Below are 16,498 nucleotides of genomic sequence, written 5' to 3' on the forward strand. Positions count from 1 at the left end.
AGGAGAAGGAGTGCTCCTTGTGAGGGTAATGAAACATGCTCAGATGTGTGTGTGTGTGTGTGTGTGTGTGTGTGTGATGGACGCACAACTCAATCCACTACAAGTTACTGGATGGTACCTTGTAAATGAGTGAATCCCAAAGTACATTAACTATAGCTTAATAAAACTGCTACATGGAAGCAAAACTAAGTCAACAGCTCCTTTAAGTATTTCATATGACAAAAGGAAGCCTCTGGCTTCTGGTGATTTTTCTTATAAGACTTATTTATTTGAAAGGCAGAGTTACAGAGAACAGAGTGATCTTCCATCTGCTGCTTCATTCCCAAATGGCCACAATAGCCAAAGCTACGCCAATCCGAAGCCAGGAGCCAGGGGCTTCATTCTGGTTTCCCACATGGGTGGCAGAGGTCCAAGGGCTTGGGTCATCCTCCACTGCTTTCCCAGGTGCATTAGCAGAGAGCTGGACCAGAAGTGGAGTAGCCGGGACTAGAACCGGTGCCCATATGGGATGCCAGTTACAAGCAGCAGCTCAACCCATTATGCTACAACACAGGCCTGATTTTTTTTTTTTAATTAGCAAGAGAGTAATGCCACAGATTGAATGTTTGGGTCTCTCAAAATTCTTTTTTTTTTTTTTTTAAGATTTATTTATTTGAAAGTCAGAGTTACACAGAGAAGAGAGGCAGAGAGAGGGAGGGAGGGAGGGAGGGAGGGAGGGAGGGAGGGAGGGAGGGAGAGAGAGAGAGAGAGAGAGAGAGAGAGAGAGAGAGGTCTTCCATCCGATGGTTCACTCCCCAATTGGCCACATCAGCAGGAGCTGTGCTGATCCGAAGCCAGGAGCCTCTTCCAGGTCTCCCACGCGGCTGCAGGGGCCCAAGGACTTGGGCCATCTTCCACTGCTTTCCCAGGCCATAGCAGAGAGCTGGATCGGAAGATGAACTGCCGGGACTAGAACTGGCGCCCATATGGGATGCCAGCACTTCAGGCCAGGGCGTTAACCCACTGCGCCACAGCACCAGCCCCCCTCAAAATCCTTACACTGAGATCATAACCACCAAGGTGATGGGGTAAGAAAGGGGGCCTTAAGGAGGTGGGTCACAGGGGCAACACCCTCATGAAAAGGAGTCATGCCTTTAACGAGGCCCCAAAGAGCTTCCTTGCACCATCTGTCCAGTGTGGACAAACAAAACGACCATCTATGAACCAGGAAGTGAGCCCTCACCAGACAGTGATAGCAGACATGGCAGTGCCTTGACCTTGATCTTACCGATGTCCAGACCAGTGAGAAATAAATTAATGTTGTTTATAAGCCAGTCTATGGCAATGTTAGAGCAGTCCAAATGGACAGGTAACAAACCAGCAAAACAAGTAAATATGCACATTACTGGTAGTAACCAGGTTACAGCTGTGCTTCAGAAGTTACTTTTAAAGCAATGTGTAACTCAGTGTACTTTAGGTCTCTCATCACCAAGGCCACTGCTTTCATTTAAAACCTGGGCTCTTAAAACCATTCCCTGTGAACTTGGACATCAGCAACCTTAAACTAACAGCCATTTTATTAGAAGCCAACCCAATTAAGAAATCCATTCCACGTGCAATTCTTCTTCAACCTGTGTGGATTCCAATCCCCAGCCTTTCCCTTCTTTGCCCAGTCTCCTCCATGCTCTTCCTCATCTTCCGCCAACACAACTTACAAAGCACACACTATGTGCAAAGCACTGTCCCAAGTATTCAAGCCAGAGCAGCTCACTTGAACCTTCTCAACAACTTTCTGAGGTTAAATACTATTATCATTCCCAACATAAAGAAGCCACATCACTTCAAAATACACTCTTGCTAATTTCCCTAATGCATATCCCAGTTTTCTTTCTCTGCATTCACCTAGCAAAACTCCAACCTCAGATTAATCTACTTCTCCATTTTCCCTACAGCTGTGCTTAGGATTCTGAACTGCACCATCTGTCCAATGAGGACAAACAAAACGACCATCTATCTATGAACCAGGAAGTGGGACAAATAATCTTAAAATCTTTGTACATTAACATGCTGTCTCCAACTTAGACAGCCCTCCATGATACGTACCAAACCCATCTGATGGCTTCCCTAGTCAGCTCTCACTCTCTCCTAACAGCCAGTTATCTCGGAACTGCATTCTCCTCACATCTCTAAACTCAGCTCATTTTCAGCAAATAAATCCAAAGGAGGAATGAATCAACCCCAAAAGTTCATTATCTAAACCCATTCCTTTGGTTACCTAAGAAAACTGCTCTTCTATCTAAGGCTAATCCATCTACCTATTGTCTCCAATCTTGAGAATTATCTATGTTCACACATCACCTTTGCACATACATTAAGACCTTCCTATTGGTGTTCAAAAATTCTCAAGCTTGCCCATCAAACACAGACATACACAGACCAACCCTGCCCTATCTCCCTTCTAGTCCCAGGAAACTCCTTAAAACTACAAGTACTGTTGGCCGTTGCCGCGGCTCACTAGGCTAATCCTCCACCTTGCAGTGCCGGCACACCGGGTTCTAGTCCCGGTCGGGGCACCGGATTCTGTCCCGGTTGCCCCTCTTCCAGGCCAGCTCTCTGCTGTGGCCTAGGAGGGCAGTGGAGGATGGCCCAAGTGCTTGGGTCCTGTACCCGCATGGGAGACGGGGGGGGGGGGGGGGGAGCACCTGGCTCCTGGCTTCAGATCAGTGCAGCGTGCCAGCCGTAGCGGCCATTGCGGGGTGAACCAACGGAAAAGGAAGACCTTTCTCTCTAACTCTGCCTGTAAAAAAAAAAAAAAAAAAAAAAAAAAAAAGTACAAGTACTGTCAAAAATGAAGTCTCCAAGGAGTCAGCGCTGGGTCGAGAGGGTAAAGCCATCGCCTGTGACACCAGCATCCCCTATGGGCGCCAGTTCATGTCCCAGCTGCTACACTTCTGACCCAGCTCGCTGATGTGCCTGGGAATGTAGCAGAAGATGGCAAGTGCTTGGGCCCTGCCACCCACAAGGGAGATCTGAGGCTTCGGCCCAGCCTAGCAGCAGCCATTGCGGCCACTTGCGTAGTGAACTAGAGGATGGAAGATCAATTTGTCTCTTCCTCTCTAACTTTGCCTTGCAAATAAGTAAATCTTTCTCTATAAAGGAAAAAAAAAATGAAATCTCCACTACTTCTCTGTCACTTCCCGAACGAGCACAACATGACAAGTTCTCAGCAAGACTTCTCACTCAGCCCCTCCCCACAACACACTGCTGACAGCACCTCCTCCCCACCCAGCGTCCAGGAACGCCTCTGCTGGCTTTCTCCTGCTCATGCTCTTCTACCAGTTACCCTTCTGCCACCTAGTCCCAAAGTGTGGTGCTCAGCGGCAGCCTCTTAGCTCATTTACATTCACCTGCAGACCTCAGGCAGTCTCGCCTTTTTTTTAAATGTTTGAAGCACAGGACAGAAAACTCACCCACTCTCAAGGTAATCTATTTTTTTTAATTTACTCATTTGAGAGGCAGAGTTACAGAGAGAGGGAGAGGCAAAGAGAAAGGTCTTCCATCTGCTGGTTCACTGGCCAAATGGCCAGAATGGCCAGAGCTGGGCTGATCTGCAGCGAAGAGCTTCTTCTAGGTCTCCCACACGAGTGCAGGGGCCCAAGCACTTGGGCCATCTTCTACTGCTTTTACAGGCCATTAGCAGGGAGCTGGATCAGAAGTGGAACACCTAGGACACGAACCAGTCCCCAGATAGGATGCCAGCACTGCAGGCGGAGACTTAACCTACTACATTACAGCACTGGCCCCAAGGTAACCTCTATTAATATTCCGAACAATTCTTCCAAAGTATTAAAAAAAAACAAAAATGCAAACACTTATACTCAAAAAATTGCACTAAGCAATGTCTACTCCTTAGAAGAACTAGTACTAATTTCACAAGACACGGGAACTGAGACATTAGGCAGTTAAGGGACCTGACACTTTCTGAGTGGCATGTCTAGAACTAAGATTGGTCTATTTAGCTCCAAAGCCCTGGCTCTCTCCCTGTCCTGCCTTCCTATTTGTTTAATGGCTGAACTACACATGCTTCCTTTCAGCTCCCTGAAAATATAGAGTGCCCTTTCTTTCCATACCTGAGACTGTAGACAACACAAAACCAAGTGGAAACAGGCTACCTCTAAAGCAAATGAATTTTTAAAGACTTCTGACTAGTTAAACTTTTAGAAGTTTATTATTAATAAGAACTACAATCCCCATAGTCCTAATTTTTCTACAGGAAACATGGAAGTTTTATTGAATAAATAACACAATAGCATTTCACTGTGCAAAGTCATTTTCACATAAATCATCTAAGTCTCACAATAACCTGTAAAATATTATCACGTTTCACATGTGACAATCCTGAAGTCTAGAAAAGAAACACTGCTGCACTCAGTCACACTCCAAGCCCTGGGACCCAGGCCTGGTGCTCTCATTGCCTCACATTCTATTTTCAGTGGAGGACATCTGAAAAGTCCTAATTAAGCACGTGAGGTAACAGATACCTGAGTTACCATGACATGCATGCTTTACTGTATACTGGGTCTGCATGACTGTTTAAATTTTTTTTATTTATTTTTTAAAGATTTGAAAGGCAGAGTTACAGAGAGGGAGAGGCAGAGAGAGAGAGATCTTCCATCCACTGGTTCACTCCTCAGTTAGGCCAGGCCAAAGCCAAGAGCTTCTTCTGGGTCTCCCACGTGGGTGGCAGAAGCCCAAGCACTTGGGCCAACTTCCACTTTTTTCCACAGCCATTTAGCAGGGAGCTGGATCAGAAATGGAGCAGCTGGGACTTAAACCAGCGCCCACATGGGATGCCAGCATGACAGGCAGCAGCTTAACTCATCATGCCACAGCGCTGGCCCCAAGTTGTTTTATTTACTTGACAGTCAAGGGTAGAGAAGGAGGGGGCGCGGGGGGGCGGGGGGGGCAATCTCCCACCTGCTGGTTTACTCCCCAGATGCCTGCAGTAGCCAGAGCTGGGCCAGGCCAAATGAATCCAGGAGGAAAGTGAGGACCTGAATTAATAAGTGGCCTGAAAAATGCAGGGAAACTACAAATGAGTTACTTATTAGATTCAGATGGTGAAAGACAAGACTGTGAAGAGTGATGTAAACAACTGAGTAGACAAAGAGGGACATACTCAGGTAACAGAGGCGGGAATACAGAAAGGTAGGGAGAGCTGGTGACACAGGTGCTGCAAGGAAGTCAGACCCTTCCAGCTCTCTGGTCTGGAGCCTCAAGACGTAACAGAGCAGTGAGTGTTATCCAGGCTAGGCACTTAACACATTATTTAGTTGTCAACAGACACATCATTTTGGAGGTTTGGAGATCCCTTGTACATCTGGGGAGTGACTAGTATCTGGAGAAAAGAAGCATGGAAATAATCATAAGAATTGTTTTGGGGGCCGGCGCCGCGGCTCACTAGGCTAATGCTCCGCCTTGCGGCGCCGGCACACCAGGTTCTAGTCCCGGTCAGGGTGCCGGATTCTGTCCCGGTTGCCCCTCTTCCAGGCCAGCTCTCTGCTGTGGCCCGGGAGTGCAGTGGAGGATGGCCCAAGTGCTTGGGCCCTGCACCCCATGGGAGACCAGGAGAAGTACCTGGCTCCTGCCATCGGATCAGCGCGGTGCGCCAGCCGTGGCGGCCATTGGAGGGTGAACCAACGGCAAAAGGAAGACCTTTCTCTCTGTCTCTCTCTCTCACTGTCCACTCTGCCTGTCAAAAAAATAAATAAATAAATAAAAATTAAAAAAAAAAAAAGAATTGTTTTGGGAAGACTCTTGGTTTGGTCTGAGAATCCAAAGTCAAGTATTCTCTAAGTTTCCAGATTTCCTAATCCAGATGGCCACTGATTACAAAAACAACAAAAATATTTGTTCAAGATTCAGGAGATAGGTAAAGGTAAGCAATTAAATTTGAACAGACTGTTCATTAAGCCCAGCAAAGCCCAAACAGCAGAGCCAGTGCTGTGGTTAAAGCCCCAGCCTGCAGCACCGACATCCCAAATAGGTGCTGGTTCGAGTTCTGGCTGCTCCACTTCTGACCCAGCTCACTGCTAATGCACCTGGGAAAGCAGCAGAGGGTGGCCCAAGTCTTTGGGCCCCTGCACCCACGTGGGAGACCCAGAAGAAACTCCTGGCTCCTGGCTTCACATCGGCCCAGCTCCCGCCATTGCAGTGGTTTGGGGAATGAAGGAGTAAAGCAGCAGATTAAAGACCTCTCTCTCTCTGTATCTCTCTGTAACTCTTTCAAAAAAAAAAAAAAAAAAAAAAGTCCAAGCAGTACCAAATAATAAAGACAATGTAAAGATCAGGAACCTCTGGAGAGCACTATAAATTTCAATTCCCTGTCTGACCTAGGTAATTATTCATTTGTATTTTTCAGCACCATCAGTTTTCAAAGCACTTGCACATGCACCTTCCCCTTGGGTACAAGATGGAGAGGACAGATACAGGCTCAATTGGCCTGGGGGGAAATTGAGGGTCTAACAATTCAAAACATTTACCCTGTTTCTTCCAAGCAGTCAGGGCAAGGCTGGGAGTCAGGCACGTGGTGCAGTCTCCTGGTGCCAGGCTGCAGCTTCCTGTCTCTCCTTCACATGCTTCCATTACAGTCAGGAACTGACCTCACTGCAATCACTCACAAGTACCTCTTCCTTCTGCAGGCTCACTCCTTGAATCGTCAAAAACTCCCTTTGTAGCCGGCGCCGTGGCTCAATAGGCTAATCCTCCACCTTGCGGCGCCGGCACACCGGGTTCTAGTCCCGGTCGGGGCGCCGGATTCTGTCCCGGTTGCCCCTCTTCCAGGCCAGCTCTCTGCTATGGCCAGGGAGTGCAGTGGAGGATGGCCCAGGTGCTTGGGCCCTGCACCCCATGGGAGACCAGGAAAAAGCACCTGGCTCCTGGCTCCTGCCAGGATCAGCGCGGTGCGCCGGCTGCAGCGGCGGCCATTGGAGGGTGAACCAACGGCAAAGGAAGACCTTTCTCTCTCTGTCTCTCTCTCTCACTGTCCACTCTGCCTGTCAAAAAAAAAAAAAAAAAAAAAAAAAAAAAAAAAAAAAACTCCCTTTGTAACCCTAGCACTTAGCAAAAGGATAGCACACAGAAGGTGTGCACTGCTTGGGTTAACTGAACACACTGAAGCTAAACAACCTCTGGTTTCATTTTATACAACACAAAGATGAAATGACAAACTCAATTCAGTGACTACGCTGAAATTTAAGTTCTTACATGTTGTTTCAGAGCCTGTTTCGTCATGTGGCATAAAAACTGTTTCAACACTTACATTTAGGGCCCCACTGTGGCACAGGGAGTTAAGCCACGCCCGTATCTGACTTCCTATCCAGCCCCTCCTAATGTGCCTGGGTTACCTGTGATGGGAAGAAGAATGGAATTTTTCCATTGGGCAGAGGATGGCCCAAACCCTTGGGTCCCTGCCGCTCACGTGGGAGACCCAGATGGAGTTCCTGGCTCCTGTCTTCAGCCTGGCTGAGCCCATGCTGTGTGGCCATTGGGAAAGTGAGACACCAGATGAAAGATTTCTGTCTTTCCCTCTCTCTCTGTTGCTTTGCCTTTCAAATAAATCTTTTTTTAAGAAGTGCATTTAAGAGACTGAAAATAGGGGGCCAGTGCTATGGAGTAATAGGTTAAGCCTCCACCTGAGGTGCCAGCATCCTACATGGCTGCTGGCTGGAGTGCTTTTCTTCTAATCCAGGTCTCTGCTTAATGGCCTAGGAAAGCAGCAGAAGTTGGCCCAAGCACTTGGGCCCCTGCACCCGCATGGGAGACCTGAAGAAGCTCCTGGCTTCAGACTCTCTCAGCTCCCACCAGTATAGCCAATTAGGGAGTGGATGGAAGATCTTTGTTTCTTAACTCTACCTCTCAAATAAATAAATAAAATCTTTAAAAAATAGAAAATAAAGAAACTGAAAATAGAAAATGAAATGAGTGTAAAAGTAACAGCAATATATACACAATCCTTTAATTTTCAATCCCTCCCAGAAGGCAGTAAGGTAAAGTAACACAGAATTTTACTTACACATTATTAACCAACAAAAGTAACTCTTACCATAAAAAGTTAATTCACACAGGGAGCAGTTATTCAGTCTAGCAGCTGGGACTCCACTTCCCTCCAATGCAGGCTATGGGAGGCAGCAGTGGAGGCTCAGTAACTGGGTTCTTACCATCCATGTGGGAGCCCTGGATTGAGTTTCCACCTCCCAGCTTCAGCCCTAAGCTACTGCTGGTAATGGGGACTGAACCAGTGAATGTGTTCATGCTGTTTTTCTTCATCTTTCATATACATAATTTTTTTTTATTTGTCAGGCAGAGTTAGTGAGAGAGAGAGACAGAGTTATAGACAGTGAGAGAGAGACAGAAAGGTCTTCCTTCTGTTGGTTCACTCCCCAAATGGCCGCTATGGCTAGTGCTGCACTGATCTGAAGCCAGGAGCCGGGTGCTTCCTCCAGGTCTCCCATGTGGGTGCAGGGACCCAAGCACTTGGGCCATCCTCCACTGCCCTCCTAGGCCACAGCAGAGAGCTGGACTGGAAGAGGAACAACCGGGACTAGTACCCGGCACCCCAACAGGGACTAGAACACAGTGCCAACGCCGCAGGCAGAGGATTAGCCAAGTGAGCCACGGCTCCAGCCATCATATACATAAATTTTTTAACTCATGATTTCCTGTGAGTTCCCTACACTAAAACTGTCCCTCCTCCTACTGATATACAAGTCAAATTGCATTCCAATTAAGGATTTCTATCCCGGACTGGTGTTGTAGCTTGAGTTAAGCAGTCACCTTCAACTCTGGCTGCTTCATTTCCAACCCCGCCTCCTGCTAACTCCACTGGAAAGGCAGAGGAATGTGGCCCAAGTGCTTAGGCTGCTGCCACCCACGTGGGAGAACCAGATGAAGCCCCTAGCTCCTACCTTCAGAGAGGCCCAGCCCTAGCCGCTGGGGCCATTTGGGGAGTGAACCAGCCAATGGAAGATCTCTGTCTGTCCCTCTCTTTCTGTAACCTTTTCAAATAAATAATTTTTTTAAAGATGTATTCATTTATTTGAAAGGCAAAGTTAAGAGAGGAAAAGGTCTTCCATCCACTGGTTTACTCGCCAAATGGCCACAGCTGGGCCGATCCGAAGTCAAGAGCAAGGAACTTCTTCCGGGTCTCCCATGTGGGTGCAGGGGCCTAAGGAGTTGGGCTATCTTCTATTGCTTTCTCAGACCATAGAAGAGAGCCGAATCGGAAGTTGAGCAGCTGGGACTCGAACCGGTGGCCACATGGGATGCCAGCATTGCAGGCAGCGGCTTTACCCCCTACACTGCAGCACTGGCTCCTAAATAAGTAAAACTTTAAAAAATTTAAAATGTTAAAAAGAAAATTCATACCAGAGAAAAAAGTTTCTAAACCTCAACCAAAACCAAACTTTTAGACTTAAATCAATGTTTCTTAATCTTTTTATCATTATTGCCCCTTAGGGAATATTTTCAGACTTTCTCCCCTCCCTTGTGAAATTTTAAGACAGGATGCACTGTTATACCATACAAGTATCTGTGCTCAACACATGAAAGGAGTATGGGGGCCAGCACTGCTATAGTTAAGCTGCATTCCGTATCAGAGTGCCTTCCTGATTTGAATCCCAGCTTCTCTGCTTCCAATGCAGCTTCCTGCTAATGCGCATCCTACGAGGCAGCCGGTCATGGCTCAAGAAACTGGGTCCCTGCCACCCACAAGGGAGGACCCAGATGGAATTCCAGGCTCCCAGCTGCAGCGTCCAGAGCTGGGCCAGGGTGTAGACATTTGAGAAGTTAACCAGGGAATGAAGATGTCTGAATCTCTTTCTCTCCCAGTCTGCCTTCAAATGAAATGAAAATGTTTTTAATTTAAAAAAAAAAAAGTGTTGATTTTTTTTTTCACCACCACGCTCAGAACCACTGCTTACTCCCTTGGGAATGACATCACTCACTGAGAACACATTATTTACTTAGTGTTTACTGAGTGGCAGCTATAGGACAGGCTGAGATATTCAGGACGAAAAAACTTGAGAACAGTAACATCATTCAGTTTTGTTGTTTACTAATTTTGACCCACAGAACCAAAACAAAATAGACTTGAAGACAGACTTTCTTCCTAGCATTTGTACCTGCAAAGGGCCTCACGTAAGGAATACACTCAATAAACACTGGATGAAAGGACAGAAATTGCTGGAATTCTAGACATGATAGTTGCACTGCTTCTAAATGTCACATAGCAAGATGAGACCCTTTACAGCAGGTCACAGAAATCTAAGCTTCATATTTCAAATCTCAAATAATTCAAAATCCAACTCACTACAACCCTGAAATCTGGAATTGTTTGCAGTCAATTTTCAGGAAGACAAAACCACCTTGAACTAAAACAAACAACTCCTATTCAGTAATTTTTAACATTTCTGGTTCACTAAAGGTTTTGAGAATCTGATAAGAAGCTTTGCCCTATTTCCCCGGGAAAACACATACAACTGTAGCATTCACAGAATTTCTAAACCCAATCTACTGACTTCAGTTTAAAAATTTCCCCGCTGGGGCAAGCACTACAGCAGAGAGGGTTAAGCCAGCTTCAGTGCTGGCAGCCCCACTTCTGATCCAGCTCCCTGTTAACGTGCCTGAGAAAACAGCGGAAGATGGCCCATGTCCCTGGTTCCCTGCACCCACGTGGGAGACCTGGATGAAGCTAGCCCTGGCCTTTGTGGCCATTTGGGAAGCAAACCAGCAGATCTATCTCTTACTCCACCTTTCAAATAAATAAAATAAATCTTAAAATAAAAAGGAGAGAGGGAGAAAGAACTTCTCCATTCAAACAATATGTAAACAAACGCAACACTTTAAGTTTAAAAATAAGTTAATGAGGCTGGAGATGTGGGTTTAACCACTACCTGAAATGCCAGCATCTCATTATCACAGTACCGGTTCCAGGCCTGGCTGCTCTGTTTCTGATCCAGCTTCCTGCTAAAGGTGCCTGGGCAGACAGAAGGTGGCCCAAGTGCTTGGGCCCCTGCCACCCATGTGGGAGACTGGGGTGAGTCCAAATGTAACTGATGTGGCCATTAGTTGTTGTGGCCATTTGCGGAATGGATCAGCAGAAGATCAATCTCTGCCTATCTCACAAATTTCTAAAAACTTTAAGCATCTAAGGCATTTTTTAATGCCAATTTTCTAGTTTAAGGAAAGAATTTCTAGTTTAAGCTTAAGAATATATAAAGCAGAAACATCCTTTTTGGTAACACCCTGTACTGTACTTACCCTAGTTGCATTCTTATATGCCAGAAGTTCCAAGACTTAAAGAGAAATAACCCAATTTGTAAATATATTTGTAATACTTAAAACTTTAAGATTCACTAGAGTACTTTAAATACTATACTATGCTACTGAAATAAATTGTAGTCTTTCCCACTTTGATTAAAGAAATATCAATTTGCGTGGTGTCTTCTATCAGTGGCACTGGTCACTATATTGATTAAATGGAATAAACACAAGAACAAGCATAGTCTCTGAGCATAAAACCCTTTAAGCCTACAGTAGTCTCTGAAGGATACCACTTCCTCTGCTCACTAGTTACATAAAAGGTATGCTGGGATAAAAGGGGGAAATTTGCAGGGACAGAAAGTAATATCGGGCCCAAAGTGACACAGTAGGACAAGCATGAGGCAAGCAGCCGTAAGTCACCACTTGGGATGCTCCCACCCCATATTAGAGTGCCTGGCTTCAAGTCCTGCTTCTGCTTGCAATTTCAGGTTCCTGCTAATACACATCCTGGGAGACAGATGATGGCTCAAGTACCTGGTTTTTTCCCACTCAGGTAAGAGACCTGGGTTGAGCTGCTTCAGCCTGGCCCAGCCCTGAGTGTTGCAGACATCTGGAGAATAAACCAGAAGGTGGGAAACCTCTGGTCTCTAGCCTCTCAGTCTTTCAAATTGAAATGACCAAAAAAAAAAGGAAGAAGGAATCCTTAAATGCCACTGTCACTGATCGGAGCCCGGAGTGAGCATCAGATCCCGAGGGCCTAAGCACCTGTGTTTTATAAAAGCCAGCAAGGAAAACCACTGGCAAAAATGTGAAATGTGTACACAGAAACAGAAAAATCCAGGATCACAGTAAGTTTAGACTCACCCTAACAGGTAAGCTGACGCCAGACCACCTGCTTACTGGTGAACTGAACCTGCTGTTCGGCAAAAGGAAAGCGGGACCATGATTCAAGTATGTCAAAGTGATTGTTTAAACACTGTAGATGACAGGTACGTTAAAGTCGGTAAAAGAATAAGAATGAACAAATCCCATCTCCCAAACAACGCCGAACAAATACCACACACAAATCAGAGCAAAAAACTAGACAAAACCCATGCTCGGTTCTTCAGCTAGTGGCTCCCCGTGACTGGAAAGCTCGAGCGGGGCCTCTGGAGAGCTGGGCAGGTTCCTTATCTTGCTCTAGGCGCTGGTTTAACCAGTGTGGCCAGTCGGTGAAAATTCATCTCACCTTCCACAGGTTTATTAGTCTCCAACAGAAAATGTTCATGAAGCCAAAAAAGGTAAGGCTTGTTTTTTTTTTAAATCGAAGTAAAATCAATTTCATGGCTCAGCAATTACCTAAAATGCTCTCGTTTTGATTTCAGATAAGATTAGCTTATATATTCCAACATTCATGACCAGCCCAAATTTAAAGTTTTGCTTTTAAATATCTTAAGAGTATCCATATAATCACAGAGATAGATATCAAGTTAAAACAATAAAGCTGAAGCAGTCAATATATTTTGGCTAAAGTTTGGAATATGTAAATAACGAAATAAGTAAATTGAAACCTAATACTAACAAGCACAATTGCCTTGGCTCAGGAGAACAGCACTTCCTGCGCCCTCGACAAAGTGATACAGGAGGGAGAGGGTGACCGTCCCAGGCATTACAACCCACAACCCGAAGGCTGAGTTGACAGGGACAGTTACTAGTGTATAAAAACCTAACGGGGTAGGCATTATGTGCTGAAGGTTAAGCCTCTGCTTGGGACGCCCACATCCCAAACCTGGATGGCGCACCAGCTCCTCCACTTCAGATTCAGCTTCCTGCTAATGCACCTGGGAGGCAAGAACAGTCCAAGTACTTGGGTTCCTGCCACCTACGTGGGAGACCTGCATTGAGTCCTAGCTGTTAGGTCTGGCCTGGCGCAGCCCTGGATGTTGCAGACATATGGGGAGTGAACCAGCAGATGGAAGATCTCTTTGCCTTTCTAATAAATCTTTCTTTAAAATGTGACAAAAGAAAAAATATACAGGCTAATCCCCAAAGCCAAAATGTAAAGCAAGCAAAATCCCAGCCCTCTCTCTCCACGTCCTGGAGGTGCCTACGAAAGGGGGCGGGGCAGATTTCCCTATGTGGCTGTGAAGTCAGCAAGTACAGCTCAGAATTAGCTAGCATCTGGACCTTGGCCAGGCCTTGGAAAGTATAGCGAGCACCTCCTGAGGCAAAATACGCACCACAGATGGCTTCAATTACCTGCCATCAAAGAACTTCAAACTGTCTAAATTATGTAAGTACCATCACATTTCAACAAATTCTTCAGGTTATCGTCATCAAAACTAGCCACGGAAAAGCAGCATGTTAACCTGTTTCAGTATACACATTTAGAGCTAACACATATTTGAAAAAACAAAAAGGTACTTTCTCACCGTAACTTCTCACTGCTGTGACTCAGAGCACTAAATGTTAACTGTGTTTGTTTCTGAAGTTCTAGTTTCCGAGTTTTATCCATACAGAAAAGTCTCAAAAACTACAAGCCAAAATGTCCACTCAGGTATACGTTTTCTTCATTTTCCTTTTTTTTTCCTAAAATGTCTACAGTGTTACTTTTGTCCCAAAGGCAAAAAGACCTAAAGAAAAATGCTTAACACCAAGATTCCAAAGTGTAAAGCATTTAAAAAAAAGTTGAATACTTTCTAAAATCTAAGATACTTCTACTTCGCTTTTTCATCACAAGAACAAAACAGAGTTTCACACACAGCCTGCTCGGGTCAGCACAGCTCAGTCCTTACACAGGGCCCAGGCCCCTTTCGGTAGGAAAACAACATACTGCAGACACGCTGGGCGTTTCCATCAAGGTGAGCTGTAGTTCTCGACTTTTATCAGGAGTCCACCAACAGTAACATCTGCTAAGTTTCCCTAAACCTTCGATTTTTTTAAGAATGAAACTTTTTTGCCTATCTTGGTGAATTTGGAAAGCTTTCTGAAAATCAAAACAAAACTTCAAGATACTTTTGCGTCTGACTCAAGACAGCTGTCTGAGGTTCCCACACCGGGATAAAGCGCTTCAGGGACCACCTTACAGCCATGACTTACAGAACACCCATTCCCCTGCCTCAGCTCCCACGCCTGCGTCTGGCTTTCAAAACACCCATCTGTAGATGGATAGATACATGATACACAGAGCGAAAGGTTCACTATAGGATGAGAAGTGTGCACACACGTACACACCCACTGGCATTTTTTTCACCTTTTTATGTGAAAATTCTGGATACTGGGGTGAAATACAATCCTTTTCAAAAGCAGAACACAAAACAAATATTTTTCACAGCTTCACCCTACCTAAAGCTTTGAGGTCCTACGTCAAAAGCCCTCACTTCTCCAGCACCTCACAAAAAAAGCTCTTAAGACGGCCAAAACCTCGAGAACCGTCAGAACCGATCAAATTTAGAGCGATACTAAAAAAATAAGCTGTCGCCCAAACCAAGTTGAACTAAAAAGTCATTTTGTAGGGTTCCTGAGAACTTTGTCGACTTTACTTCGTAACTTTTTTTCCTCATTACCATTTCACCGAATTGTTAATTCCAAATAGTACGTCTTTAAAACAAACAAAATTCCCCAGCAAACAGGATCTGTGGACCCTCCCTCCCAGGTCCAAAATAACCCGAGAAGTTGGGGGTGCTGGTGGTTCCAGGTGCGGCTGTTCACAACCGGGTGGTCCCCAGGCTGGAATCGCGCCTGAGGTCTACACCGGTTAAACGCGCAGGGAGAGGCGAGGAGGGCGTCGCGAGGAAGAGGGGAGGAGAAATCCAACACTCTGAACGCCGAGGGCCAGGAAAGCCCTGGGCCGCGCGCAGCGGGGCCACCAACTCCACCGCGCCTCGGGGGCCAGGGGTGCGCTCCCGGGCGCGCGGCTCCGGCGGGAGCAGCGCAGGTGCGCGGGCCGGGGGGGAACCGCGCGCCCACCTGGAGCCCACCTGGCGCCCCGGGCCCGCGCCGCCGCCCCCCGCCCCGCCAGCCGCGCCCGCACCTCTCGGTCCTTGAGACCCAGCAAGAGCACCTCCTCCATCAGGGTCAGCCGGGTTTCCTTGGAGTCGCCCTTGTCGTCGTCGTCCTGCTCGTCGCGGCGGCTCTGCGCGTCGTCCTCGCCGCTGCCGCCGCCGCCGCCCGCCGCCCTCTCCTTGTCGGCGGCGTTGCGGGAGGCCTCGGTGCGCCGCTGCACCAGGCCCGAGCTGCGCTGGGTCAGCGAGGTCATGGCTCCGGCCGAAGCGCCGCGCGGGCCGAAGAGGGACGCGGGTCCGACCGGGTCGCCCTCCTCCTCCCCCCGCGGCCCCTGACCCGGGCTTCCGTGTTAGATCCGGATGCTGGGGCGACGTCCGTCGGCTGCGGGGCCGGGGGCGGTCATGGGGAATTAGGCTGAGCTTCGGCGAGGAGAAAGAGGGGCGCTTTCCTGCCTGCGGCCGCGGCCCCTAAAACTGCCCAAGCTCCGAAGCGGAGGCGGCGGCGGCGGCGGCGGCGGCGCCTTTCCAATATGGCGTCGCCGGCTGACGTCACCGGAGGATGTGGCAGAGTCGGCGCAGCGAGGGCCCGGAAGGCGCCGGAAGCAGCGGATGGGATCGGCTGCCGCCGCCGCCCACCGGCTCCCCGGCTTCGGGTGCCGGCCTTTTTTTCCGCGTGCCCTCCGGCCCCGGCCTGAGGCCTCGGGCCGGTGACGTGTCCGCGTCACGTTCGCCCCAACTTTCGTCCCTTACGATCCGGGATGGAGCCAGCGCGTCGGCGAGCGTGCGCGCGCGCGAGTCTGGAGAGCTGAGGCCGCGCAGGGGTGGACCCCGCCGAGCCTCGAGCTGTGCCCGCCGCACCTCGGTCCGCGGAGGGCCCGGGCCGCCGGGACCCCGTCTGGACTGGCAGGAGGGACTGTGCTCGCCGCCGCTGGGGCGCGAGAGGGCGCGCCCGGACGCCCTGATGCCTGGGGAGGAGCGGCTGCGCCTTCTGGGGGCAGCCGGGCTGGGACGCAGGGACTAGTTTAATGTGCAAAACTTTCCTCTCCCACTCCGACTTGCGCTGCGCGGTGGCCGGAGTGCCCCGCACAGCTAGTGGCGCGCACGGCCGCACGCGCGACCTTTACGGTCTTTTTATGGAGACAATAAACCTGTTGGGTTTCGTGCCACGTCTCTGCCCGCGTAATGACTAGGTTTCAATCCTCTTGGCGTGCTGC

The 16,498-nt window shown here is 48.0% G+C and overlaps 1 protein-coding gene across 1 annotated transcript in view; it reads right to left on the reverse strand.

The window, feature by feature from the left end:
- Positions 1-15,830, reverse strand: part of GOLPH3 (golgi phosphoprotein 3) — a 47,802-nt gene extending 31,972 nt beyond the window's left edge. Inside the window, exon 1 of the mRNA XM_002714100.4 lies at positions 15,314-15,830. Coding sequence (XP_002714146.1) covers positions 15,314-15,538 — 225 coding nt within the window. The 5' untranslated portion in view covers positions 15,539-15,830. The remainder of the gene's footprint in view (positions 1-15,313) is intronic.
- Between the last annotated feature and the right edge of the window lie 668 nt (positions 15,831-16,498).

The sequence above is a fragment of the Oryctolagus cuniculus genome, chromosome 14 (genome assembly GCF_964237555.1).
Source record: "Oryctolagus cuniculus chromosome 14, mOryCun1.1, whole genome shotgun sequence".
Lineage (NCBI taxonomy): Eukaryota > Metazoa > Chordata > Mammalia > Lagomorpha > Leporidae > Oryctolagus > Oryctolagus cuniculus.